This window comes from Branchiostoma lanceolatum, chromosome 19, assembly GCF_035083965.1.
Source record: "Branchiostoma lanceolatum isolate klBraLanc5 chromosome 19, klBraLanc5.hap2, whole genome shotgun sequence".
Classification (NCBI taxonomy): Eukaryota; Metazoa; Chordata; class Leptocardii; order Amphioxiformes; family Branchiostomatidae; genus Branchiostoma; species Branchiostoma lanceolatum.
Window position 1 is genome coordinate 2,014,128 of NC_089740.1, and position 12,072 is coordinate 2,026,199.

Sequence of the window (12,072 nt, forward strand, 5' to 3'; positions counted from 1 at the left end):
CTTGAACATTGTACATTGGTTTTTACGACAATGGTGACACCACGATTTCCTTTAAGGTTATCGTGTATCTAAATTTGAGCTTAAACTGAGAATGAAAAAAATCCGGCTGTGGCCGTTATTTTGGTAGATGTGCGTCGCGACGTTGCCGCAGTAATTTCCCGCAATTTGGCGCAGCCTAGATCCAGTGTGCTAGCCGCTTTAGTTGCCATGTTCGTTGCACACTGAATAAAAAACACAGTGGCCGTGTGTGGGTCCGCCAGCCTCCGTTATATGCTAGGGTCACATTTCCAACCCGAGGCCCGGCCGAGCAGTCTTTGGGAACGAACAGTTTGATATAAAAGACAACAAAAACACAAAACGTACCTGAAATTTTTTAAGAGCATAGCTTGTGCAAATTTATGGGCATACACTTTGATTTCTCGTTTTCGCAAACAGCCCGGCCGGGCCCCGGTTAGGAAATGTGACCCTAGCATTAGACCAGATTGGAATATGCTACATCACGTCCTATACATGTACCTACCTTATTTTTTCTCTCTCTTTAGCTCTCAAAGCAGGGGACAACGAATGCCAAACTGGAACGGACAACTGCGACTCTAATGCCATCTGCAGCGACAAATACGTGGGGTTCGAATGCTCCTGCCGCCAGGGGTTTACAGGAGATGGGCTGCAGTGCACAAGCCTGTTCACAGCAGACACGGAGCTTGTAGAAGAGCAGGGAGATTTCACGAGTCCATCCTACCCAAACCCCTACCCAGGTAAATATAATGTGTCTTAGCTACCTTCATCAGTAGTGCGACGACGCCGGCTCGCCTTGGCGGGGCATGTTGTTCGCAGTGACGAACCTGCTGGGCAACTAATGCAGTGGCTACCCGAGGGAAAACGCAGAGTTGGAAGACCTCACACAACTTTATTGACATTGATCTAAAGAGACACTGGACTCTCAGGTTCTGCATTGATAGCTGCCATGAATGACAGATCGTACTGGAAAAACTTTATTGATTGTATTTCACCGGATTAAACCAGGAAGCATAATAATGATGATGATGATGATGATTAGCTACCCTCCCCGGGTCTGTATGGACTCTACTTCTCCTTGCCGTATGGTGAAGTTGTAGCGATGATGTCCCAAATGTGACTGAGTGATGAAGGCGAGAAAAGGCCGGGCAAAAATTTTATAGCAGGTTGTGCCATATGAAACTTAATTCGTGAATACCTACAAACATACTACAAAGTTCTTCATGGCAATTAGAATCATTGCGTTTGCTGTGTTCTCCTGTCCCGACCCTCGGAAATATGTGTCATTTGAGCTAAACGGCGGAGTGGTACATGTTATTTAGGAATGATACACGTTTGTCAGATCAATGTGCTTGATGATATTTTAGTGCAGGTTTCTTAGGTGGTGGCTTACATGCTTGATCAGAAGAGTAGTGCACATTCTACAATTTTCTATATTGACTATGTGACGATGTTCTGACCAGATGTATGGCTATAGCATACTCCATGGGACATTTTAGACATGGTCTTTCAACATTCCGTTTTCCCCATGTATTTAGCCGAGATTGTTATAACTATACGTCAGTTCTGTCTCATACAAGATCCGTGTAAAGAAACTCACAAATAGTCATTTTGCACGTGTAGGTAACTTGAGACAGAAGTGGACGATTCGCGCACCTGATCCGACCAAAGTCATCAAGCTCGAGTTCACGGAGTTCCATCTGGAGGGCGCCCTCTATCGGGTCTGCCGGTACGACAATCTCTCCGTGTATGACGGGGAATCCACGACAGAAGAGAATTTGCTTGGTATGTATCCCAAAATTTGCTCTTAGTCATTCGTATTCAATTTGTGGACGGCATCTTGTTGACAGCACAAAACCATGAATAAATGGCAGTAAAAAAGAGACGGACGGTTACAGAGAGCCGTAAGTTTGACCAAATTTAAAAGTTTCATTTTTATTTGATAGAATGCTTCGTTCCCCCACCAAATATCTCCAGTAAGATCAAAATAGCTTCTTTTTTAAAAAATTGGAATTAGTGAATATAAGCTAATATATATACATACCTTTCTTAAGTGCCACGATAAAATTTCAATATCAAGACGTATGTCTATAGGGTCGATAAAGTTGAGAACACACTTTAAAAAAAAGAGGCAGATGTTTTTCATCCTTTTGGACAGGAAAGGAAATTGCAGGTCTTTGAGCATATGTATTTTGATATATTTTGTATTCGGCACAATGCTTTATCGCATACAAAAACCTTCAGTCAGAGGAAAAACCACTTCTAAGATTTGATGACATTTTTGACACCTTGAGGTAGACAGTTCTTACATTTTTTTCTAAATCATTCCAGGAACATTTTGTGGATCAGAGCTTCCTGGGCCTCTGACGTCAACTGGCAGCGTCATGACACTAACATTTCTGACTGATGAACAGCAGTCTTTTCCAGGATTCAAAATCACGTACCAGCAAACAGACAAAGGTAGCTATGGTCTTACACAGAACTTCGGTTGAACTTGGTCCATTCACGATAGATTGGTTGATAAGCTTACTTCAAGACAAACGGTTTAGTAATAAACAAACCCATTTTTGCTACAGCAAAGGGTTACATTCATAATAATGTCCCCTTAATTCAATGATAAATTGCAGAATAACCTTTTCTGTAGCAAAAATTGAAAAAAAGTATTTTAATTTGTTCAAGCCCCCGGTGCTAGCCTAATAATGATAAATGGTCTCTGTCGCCCTTAGAATGTGTTTGCTTGTTTCTTCTAACGATATTTGTTATACATAACTGACGCATAGTACAATGCTATACTTTCTAACGACACTGATGTATTCACAGATCAGATTTTCAACGACCACTGTTGCCTTCTTCATGATCAATAATGACCAATTACTTACGAACGTAAATTCGCGAGAGTTAAAGACAGGTGACTTTATTGACACGTGTCTTTACGGATACGTGGCGTCAGCAGTTGGTCAAACGTGCATGACTGATCCATGTTTCCTATTCCATCTTGGATACATAACCCCCCCCCCCCTCTCATTGGACCCGCGGCACGCTGGCGGCTTCGCTTTGTCCTAAACTGAATTTGTGTAACCATTCACTTTATAATGGGAATATCATTCAAAACATACCAGTATGATCAAAAAGACAACAAAACACACAAAGCTTAAAAAGATAAAAATATTGTTTTTTTTGTCAATGAAATTCGTTGAGTGATTTGTCAATTCGATCGGGCGCAGCGACGCCGCCAGCGTGCCGCGGGTCAAGTGAGAGGCGGGATTAATTTGTAAGGTGTTTATGATCTCATTACAACATTTCTTACTTGAAATTTCAGTGGTGCTGGGTTTTAAACTGGGCCAGTTCGCCTGTGAGAACGCGCAGGGATACATCGTCGGCTGGAAGCGATGTAACGAACAAAGTGACTGCCGGGACAGCAGTGACGAGCAGAAATGCCGTAAGTCTTTATTAGAAGGGCTTTTCTAAACGTCTTGGCGAGGCTTTTTTCAGACACATGCATCTACATTGATCTACAGCAACATTTTCCTTAAGAAAAAAGCTTAGACTGAATATTGTACCGCCCACAATTTGATGTATCAACCTTATTGTACGACAAATGTAATCTCTAAGCGGATCCCCGCGGTGTTAAAATCGTATCAACCAGCCAGAGAAGCTCCAGCCAGCCAGAGAAGCTCCAGCCAGCCGTAGCAACTCTGGCTAACTGCAACTTCTCTGGACGGCTAATACGAATTTGGTACCTTGGAGATCTGCTTGGAGATAAAGACAAACGCGACATTGCTTTCATGCACATACGTACTATTCTAGGAATGAATTTATACACTACTATTCTAGTAACGAATTTCTTCACTATTGTAATTTGATATGATGAAATGTTATACTTTTGATCCCTTATCTAAAAAGTTCAAATTTTGACCTTTGATCACATATTCATCGTACTATTAGTCATTGCATCCGTAGCAAAATATAGGGATGATGTTTTTGCGTAGGGCCATTCATAAGTACAAGTGTACTTGCCATTGATTATTCTACCTGACAAGTAAAACTCAATTGTTTTCAGAATGCCAACAGCTTTCGAATCTAGATCTCGGCATTTGTAAAGTCTTGGACTACAGTGATGTCCTGCTACCGAACTGGGTTGGTCATGAGACGCTTCAAGAGATCAAGGATTCTGCTGAAATGCAAAGCTTAACCCAATACATTCAAGATAACACACCCTGCCATGCACAGCTCATCGATTACGTCTGCTCAATTCTGTTCCCAAAGTGTGACAGGTACACTTTTTTTCATTGGTTTGAAAATTGTGGTGTAGAGTTAAGGGTCTGTCTTGTTCGACCTACAGGACAGTCACATCTTTTTCCTCTTGTGTAGAATAATTTCCTATATTGTTAACTGTGCTACAATAGAAAAACAAGTTTATTTGCACGTTCATGTCCAAAAGGCCAATTGCAAGTACATAGTGGATACATAGGGACATACTTGTGACAAGGACAGTGAATGACATTGTTAATGATGATCTTTCTTGCAAAACATTGGAACAAGATACTTCTCAAATACTAGTGATTGCTACATCTAGGCCGGCCGAGTTTGGCTTCTTATCTGGAAGCATTTTTTTCTATAACTTGTGGTCTCTGCGAATTAAGAAAAAATTGGCTTTCTGTTAATTCGTGAATGTGAGGAAGTTGGGGTAATTAAGTTATAGTGGCTTCTTTAACCCTCAAACCACCGTATGGGGTCAAAACTGACCCCAGGCGTATATCAAGATGTGCCATTTTGACATTTCGAGTCGAAAACAAAATTCCTTCTATGAGTTTGTTTCTATATATGTCTTATAACTTCTCACAAGTTTTTACCGAGATTGGCTCATTGTTGATTAAGTTATTCTAGAAAGTTTACGCATGGTCCAGTGGGGTCAAAACTGACCCCAGCAAAATCTGCACTCATATTCCCTATTCTTTGATGCTTGTCATCCAGTAACATGTATGATAAGGGTTATCATCATCATAGTTACAAAATATGATTTTGTAGAAACGTGAAAAAAACATATTTTTCAAATGAACGTAAATATTAATGACGTTGCGACTTATTTTATGACGTCATTTATGTGACTTTATTGACGAAAACAAACGAATTGGATATTTCCTTATAATTCAAAGGTACACGATAAAACTTAAGTAGAAATTATGTATGATAAATCATAATATATCCAAAGACGTTATTTGTAGATGGCAACAGGAACGAGGTCAAAATGACGTCATAAAAATCATATTCATATCAAGTTACACTAGCGAAATCCGCCATCTTGGTTCCGCCATCTTGAATTATTTCAAATGCATTTTTTCATCATATAACCTTATAGCACAATAAAAATGGACCAAAGTGTTTATATTATGATTGTTTCTGTTTGAGTTAACATGGTAATGATGAAATTTGAGGTTGAAATAGCCGGTTATAGGTAATCTAATTATATCGTCCGCCATTTTGATTTTGACCGATGACGTAATCAAATATGCATAAATTATGACTATTAAATAAAAAAAGTGATAGTGAATTAATTTTGTTGGTATTGATGTCAGAAAATAAGTGCAGTTTAAAAAGACAGCCCTAGAATTACATTGTAAAATCCAAAAGTAGCGACTTTTTCCAAATATGGCTCGAAGAAGGCGGTTGCCATAGCAACATGAAAACCTTGATTAGTTATTTCATTCATTTAAAATTGTTGCCAACAAAATTTTAGCAAAGGTGACCAAGTTTGGTTGTTTTAGAGTAAGATATTCAGATGCTATATGACATCAAGTGTTGGCGCAGGCCTCAAAATAGCCCACTTGTCTGAATAGCGTTAGCTGGAAAAGACGATGTTCCCTATTTTTGCATAAATTATCATCATGAACAGAAATTATTCACACCTATTCATGTCAAACTGTCCCTTATAGATTACTTAAACTATACATATATAAAAGCCACAAAAATAGTCACCAATAAAGCTATATTTGTAGAAAACATTGTGGGGTCAGTTTTGACCCCATACGGTAAGATTAGTCGTAAAAAAGCTACGGTGGTTTGAGGGTTAAACAATGCTGTTCTTTCGTCGTGGATTTTGGATATAAAACGTGTTTCGTCTTCCACAGCTATAGACTTACAATAAAAAATAGATAATTTCAAACACTGGTAATTATTTTAAGCCGCTTCAAATGAACCATTTTGCAGCGTTACCAAATTTTGTATATCCATAGCAGGAAGTAAGATCCTTGAATGATTAGTATATTTGTGATTCCCGTCAGCTCAAGGCTGGTGCTGCCGTGCAGGGCGTGGTGTGTGGAGGTGCAGCAGGTTTGCGGAGGAGGGCAGGTCCCGGGGCTGGAAAACACGTTCGGTGCCTGCGGTCTGCTTCAAAGCAACAGCAGACAATGTCACAGCAAGGAGACTCCTGACGGAAACGGTCCGTGTCTTTTGCATTAGAGAATGAGGAAATTTGTTACTGCCTATATATATATAATTTTCAAACCGACAATTCGGCAGCTGTCATTGGCCTCCTGAACTCACTCAATGGATTTATTCGGTGGTTATATCAAATGACCAGGCGTTATGACACAATATACACTTTGAGGCAGGTCATTAACTCTTTATTATACCCCAATGAAGGAGGAAGGGAGGGCAGCAAAGAATACTTAGCTATAGGTTGTAAAAAAAGATTTTTCTGGTGATCTGCCAACTTGACCAAGCTAAATACTTCATCCTTACAATAGCATGAAAGTGTATCTATGTTGATAATGTATTTTCTTACATGGCTAAGCAATGCACCAACGCAACAAGAAGCTTATCGTTTTTCGGCTTTCTTTACTGTAGCCTCTCTCAACAATAGACCTTTCTTACGCGGCGGACATGATAGAATGAAAACGAGGCCCTTGTGGCAAACAATAGACCGATCCTAACTGTCAATCACAATTAGCAGTTTAGCCAATGATTACCTGATAATTAGAAAATCGACCGTCAAATATTTGCATTTCTATGTTTTTAATTTGCATTTCTACGTTCTGACGGAGGCGGGCGGGGACTGTGGGACCGGTCAACAAAGCTCTAAATTGCTGCATCTTTGTTGTGCATCTACATTAGTTACAATATTGATATTTGGATATCATATTTTGAAACTTAATGTGATTTAGGAGGAAAACTAAATCTGTACATTATTTTTGCTTCTTTGCCTCATTGGCCTCGTCTTCATTCTACCATGTCCGCCGCGTGAGAAAGGTGTATAACTGATGAGCTTCGGCTAGTCTATCTGCCACGTTAATCTTTACGCTATGTGTGACCTAAAGAACCAGATAACTGTGTTAATTACCTTCGCCGAGAAGGTTATGCAGAGGGTAGCGTTTGTATGTATGTATGTGTGTGTGTAATGTACAGCATAACTCGAGAAGGCTTGGATGGATTGTCTTGATATTTGGTAGGTGGGTAGGTCTTGATGAGACTTGGAAATGATTAGATTTTGGGTCCCCTAGCGGCTTGTTATGGTACTGCAGGTGAACTTCCTGTTTTGATATCTCGTGTTCTGGACATGCTATGGAACTGATTTTTGAGTGGTAGATAGCTCTTTGGACAGAGAGTAAGTGGTGTGGGTTTGGGCCCCCTAGCGGCTTATTTGGAACTGCAGGAGCAGGTTTTGCATCTGACTTTGAAAGGGAATAACTCAAGAAGGGCTTGATGGATGGCAATGATTTTTGGTAAGTAGATAGCTTGAGTGATGGTGAACATGATGAGATACTTTTTATGCAAATCAGTATCTAATTTGCATAATTAATGAGGAAAGTTAATACATCCGCCAAATTCCATGATAGGACTCTGAAACATGTGACATATGTAAGTGAGGAAGAGAGAAATATTAATTGATATGAACTATGCAAATGAAGACCTCATTTGCATAATTAATGAGAAAATACTATAACTCAAGATGGCCTTGATGGATGATCATGATTTTTGGTATGTTGATAGCTTGTGTGATGCTTAGAAAGATTGGCCGATAATTATGCAAATCAGATTCTAATTTGCATAATTAATGAGGCAACTTTAAAAATCTGCTTTGTGCCATGATATGACTATTCAAATTGTAACTGAGGAAGAGAGGAATGTTGAAGATAGAAAATATGCAAATGTGGGTCTAATTTGCATACTTAAATGAGAAACTACTATAATTCCATACTGGTAAATGACGGAAATTTAAAGCATTTAATACTTTTTTGGTGGCATCGGGAAGTTATGTGTATGTGAACATCGATGAATCAAATTATGAAAATAAGGGCCTCATTTGCATAATTGATGATCAATATTAGCATAACATTCTATGTTAAGCTCATACTTTGTTAAGGTCATACTTTGGACATGTCATATTTCAAGACAATCAACTGGTATGATTTATAATTGATGAGAAACACCTAATACGTCAGTCACAATGGTTAAAATCATTTGGCGAAGGTATGAGGTCGTGGAACTCTAGTTGTATATACATTGGTTCTATAGATTGCTTCTACGGCAACGGGGAGAATTACCAGGGGGACAGAGCGTTCAGTAGCTCAGGAGAGCTGTGCCAAGCCTGGTCTGACGCGGCGAGGCTGGTTACCCCGTCTCTGCGCGAAGAACGGTACAGCTGGGCAAACCTGCAAGGCTCCTACTGCCGTAACCCATACTGTAAGTCTGGTACCAAAGACTCGCTTCCTTACCTCGATCACGTTAAGTTAATTATCTGCTAGGTAAAGATTAAATAATAATCTTTTTTAGTCATCTCCATCATTTACTATCCATGCAAAAACACGCTCCTTGCCCCACTCAATGCTATCTCATTTTCCCGACGTTATAATCGTATCACCTAAATTCTGGAGCTTTCGAGCCTTTTTATGTAGTGCACACACACAATTATGCCACTATTCACTATTCGTGCGTGGTCCAAGTGCTATCGTTCACGTGTTTAATACGTGATTGCTGCCTGGTATCATGTTCTGTGTTCAAGAGACATCAACTTTTTGTGTGACAGACTATAGAGCTTTTGAACTGACTGGTGTGCACGTGACGAATTCGTGGTTTGTGTGTGATAGAAGCTGTGAGTTTCACGTGGTTAGTTCATGTCTACTCACTATTCCCACAGCGAGTGCCGAGCCCTGGTGCTACGTGAAGGATTCTCAGGACTCCCTCGTGTCTGCTACCTGTGCCGTGGATCCATGCGAAGGTGAGTCCCGCACATTTTATTCTAAGTTGCAGTCGCATTCTTCCTTTCTTGCGGCCTTTTTATATCGAGGTTATGACGCAAACATTTTCCGATATCAATCTACGGCATTCTTTTTCGCTAAATTTTTATGACACGTCCACGGCTGTAGGGCAAATGCCATCAATTTGCTGACGTGTGATTAATCTAAACGGCGCCTGACTTTTTTTGCTTGAAAGTCAGACAGCTTTGTTCCTAAAGATTCCACATTTGTTGCTGTTAAGGTGTTTTCGTTTATTCACAGCACAGATCAAGTTAAGATAAGAACGTTGGTGGCCAGAAATAGTTAGGACGAATTCTAAATTCGTTTTGGGACTTCAATATTATAATAAAAAATTTTTAGGAATAGAACATCTAGCATTTTAGCAGATTTGCCAAGCATTTGTGCACTTCGTGAGATTTATTTTCGTCTTTTTTTTAACAAACAGATGTACCTTTGGTAAACCTTACAAACCACGTTTGCTGAAACGAGTTACACGTATAAAGAGTCTCGGTAATGAAATACGAGCTGTGTCATTGGTCTATAATGCTTTATGTATGGGGTGGGGGGCGTAAATTTGGTCAGCTATAATTCCGTAACCATGTTTGAGAAAATAAAGCGGTTTCATTCCTCCAATACCTACCAAGTGCCCTATCTTTTGAATGTTAAGTTTGAACATTCCAATAAAGAGATTGAATTTTAGACCTGTGTCATTGGTCTATAATGCTTTAAGTATGGAGTGGGGGGGGGGAACTTTGGTCAGCTATAACTCCGTAACCATGAATGAGAAATAAAGCGGTATCATTCCTCCAATACCTACCAGGTGCTAGTGCCCTATCGTTTGAATGTTAAGTTTGAACATTCCGATCAAGAGATTGATTTTTAGACCTTTGGAATTGGTCTATAATGCTTTAAGTATGGGGTGGGGGCGTAAATTTGGTCAGCTATAACTCCGTAACCATGTATGAGAAAATAAAGCGGTTTCATTCCTCCAATACCTACCAAGTGCCCTATCGTTTGAATGTTAAGTGTGAACATTCCGATCAAGAGATTGATTTTTAGACCTGTGTCATTGGTCTATAATGCTTTAAGTATGGGGTGGGGGCGTAACTTTGGTCTGCTATTACTTCGTAACCATGTATGAGAAAATAAAGCGGTTTCATTCCTCCAATACCTACCAAGTGCCCTATCGTTTGAATGTAAAGTTTGAAAATTCCGATAAAGAGATTGAATTTTAGACCTGTGCAATTTGTCTATAATGCTTTAAGTATGGTGTGGGGGGCGTAACTTAGGCCAGCTAATACCTCGTAACCATGAATGAGAAAGTAAAGCGGTTTCATTTCCTCCAATAACCGTCAGGTGCCCTATCGTTTGAATGTAAAGTTTGACCTGTGCAATTGGTATACTATGGTCAGAAGAACGGTTTACTTTTATGATTCTAAAATTTGGATGATATATTTGTCTAATGGGTCCGTGTGGTGCTGTAAAATACGAGTTTCAAAGATTTTGGTTCTTCTTTTTTACCGGACAGGTGCCTGTGAAAGCCCAGAGAATCCGGAGAACGGACGGCGTGTCCCAATGAAAGGCGCCTATCGGGCCGGAGATCGGGTGTCGTTCCGGTGTAACGAGGGTTACCGGATAACCTCCGGAGAGCAGGACGCCTACTGCCAGCAGAACGGCACTTGGACCAGGTCTCCACCGGAATGTAAAAGTACGAACCGTCATTAATACAGAAAGTTTATTACAAATTCTTGCCCGTAGGCTAATTGCAAGTACATGTACATGTATACGTAACACAGAGTGGACGGACAGATAATGAAGAACAATATAACATATGGCTATTCTAGTCTTAACTAATGACACTAAGTTCTAGCTTACTGGGTTCGGCTTCTTTTTGCGAGACAGTGGAAGACGAATGATCCCACTTTTTCTGTAATGTGTGGGTTTTGTGATGTTAAGAGGAGAGTAGTTTTCTTTTTCGTCTGAAAACGTGGAGAAATTAAGATGGAAAAAGGTGGCGTATTTTAACAGCTCATTTCTTTCGTGGTCGTAGAATGGGCAACTTGACATAAAATGTGTTTCGTCTTCCACCTTGTTTGAGATGCAGTATTTACAAATTCTTTCGCACACAGGTAAGTTCTTGTACCGCCCTTTCTCAATTTCAAGGGGATGGGCACTGATTCTAATTTTTGTAATAGCAGAGCGTAAATCAAAGTAATCTAATTCTAAATATTTTTCCATGGTATATCTTGTTTTGCATGTCTTATAGAACCTTAGCTTGCCAGAATCAATTCTCAAATTGTGACAGAAAGATTACGATATACGGTTAGCTTTCTGTTTGCCGTACGCTTTCGTTTAAGTGCATTTCTAGCCAGTCTCGGACTTCATATCGGAGACATGGACCAATCTTGATATTTCTGTCACAAGGTTGTTGCATTCAAGATGTGTATTATCAAATTACACTCACTACTGCAACGTTATCTTCAATTATATCACTGACGTTAATCTATCGGTGAAAGCATTTGACAGAGACTTTATAAACGTTTATGTCATACCTGGGCCGCGAAAACGTTCGATACAGGTTTTCCGATCCGTGTGATAATTTCCCGTATCAGACAGGATTCTGAATTGTATCACACGGGCTTCCATATAATACTTAGAATGCATTTCGAGCGCGCCAGTTGCGCTGTCGTCTAAAATTCGAATACCAGAGTCGGAGGTTGGAATCAATGTTACAATTTTTTGCTCGAGGACACAAAACTCCCTCAACTTCTGGCCCATTCCGCATTGAAATGTTTTTTTTTTTTTTGTGGGGGTGTGGGGG

The 12,072-nt window shown here is 39.9% G+C and overlaps 1 protein-coding gene across 1 annotated transcript in view; it reads left to right on the forward strand.

Moving 5' to 3' along the window:
* LOC136425817 (uncharacterized) overlaps nt 1–12,072 on the forward strand; it is a 31,961-nt gene that overhangs the window by 13,451 nt on the left and 6,438 nt on the right. The window contains exons 12-20 of the mRNA XM_066414757.1: nt 543–755; nt 1,639–1,800; nt 2,347–2,475; nt 3,335–3,454; nt 4,076–4,289; nt 6,297–6,454; nt 8,530–8,697; nt 9,152–9,232; nt 10,780–10,959. Of these exons, the coding sequence (XP_066270854.1) occupies nt 543–755; nt 1,639–1,800; nt 2,347–2,475; nt 3,335–3,454; nt 4,076–4,289; nt 6,297–6,454; nt 8,530–8,697; nt 9,152–9,232; nt 10,780–10,959 (1,425 nt within the window). The remainder of the gene's footprint in view (nt 1–542; nt 756–1,638; nt 1,801–2,346; nt 2,476–3,334; nt 3,455–4,075; nt 4,290–6,296; nt 6,455–8,529; nt 8,698–9,151; nt 9,233–10,779; nt 10,960–12,072) is intronic.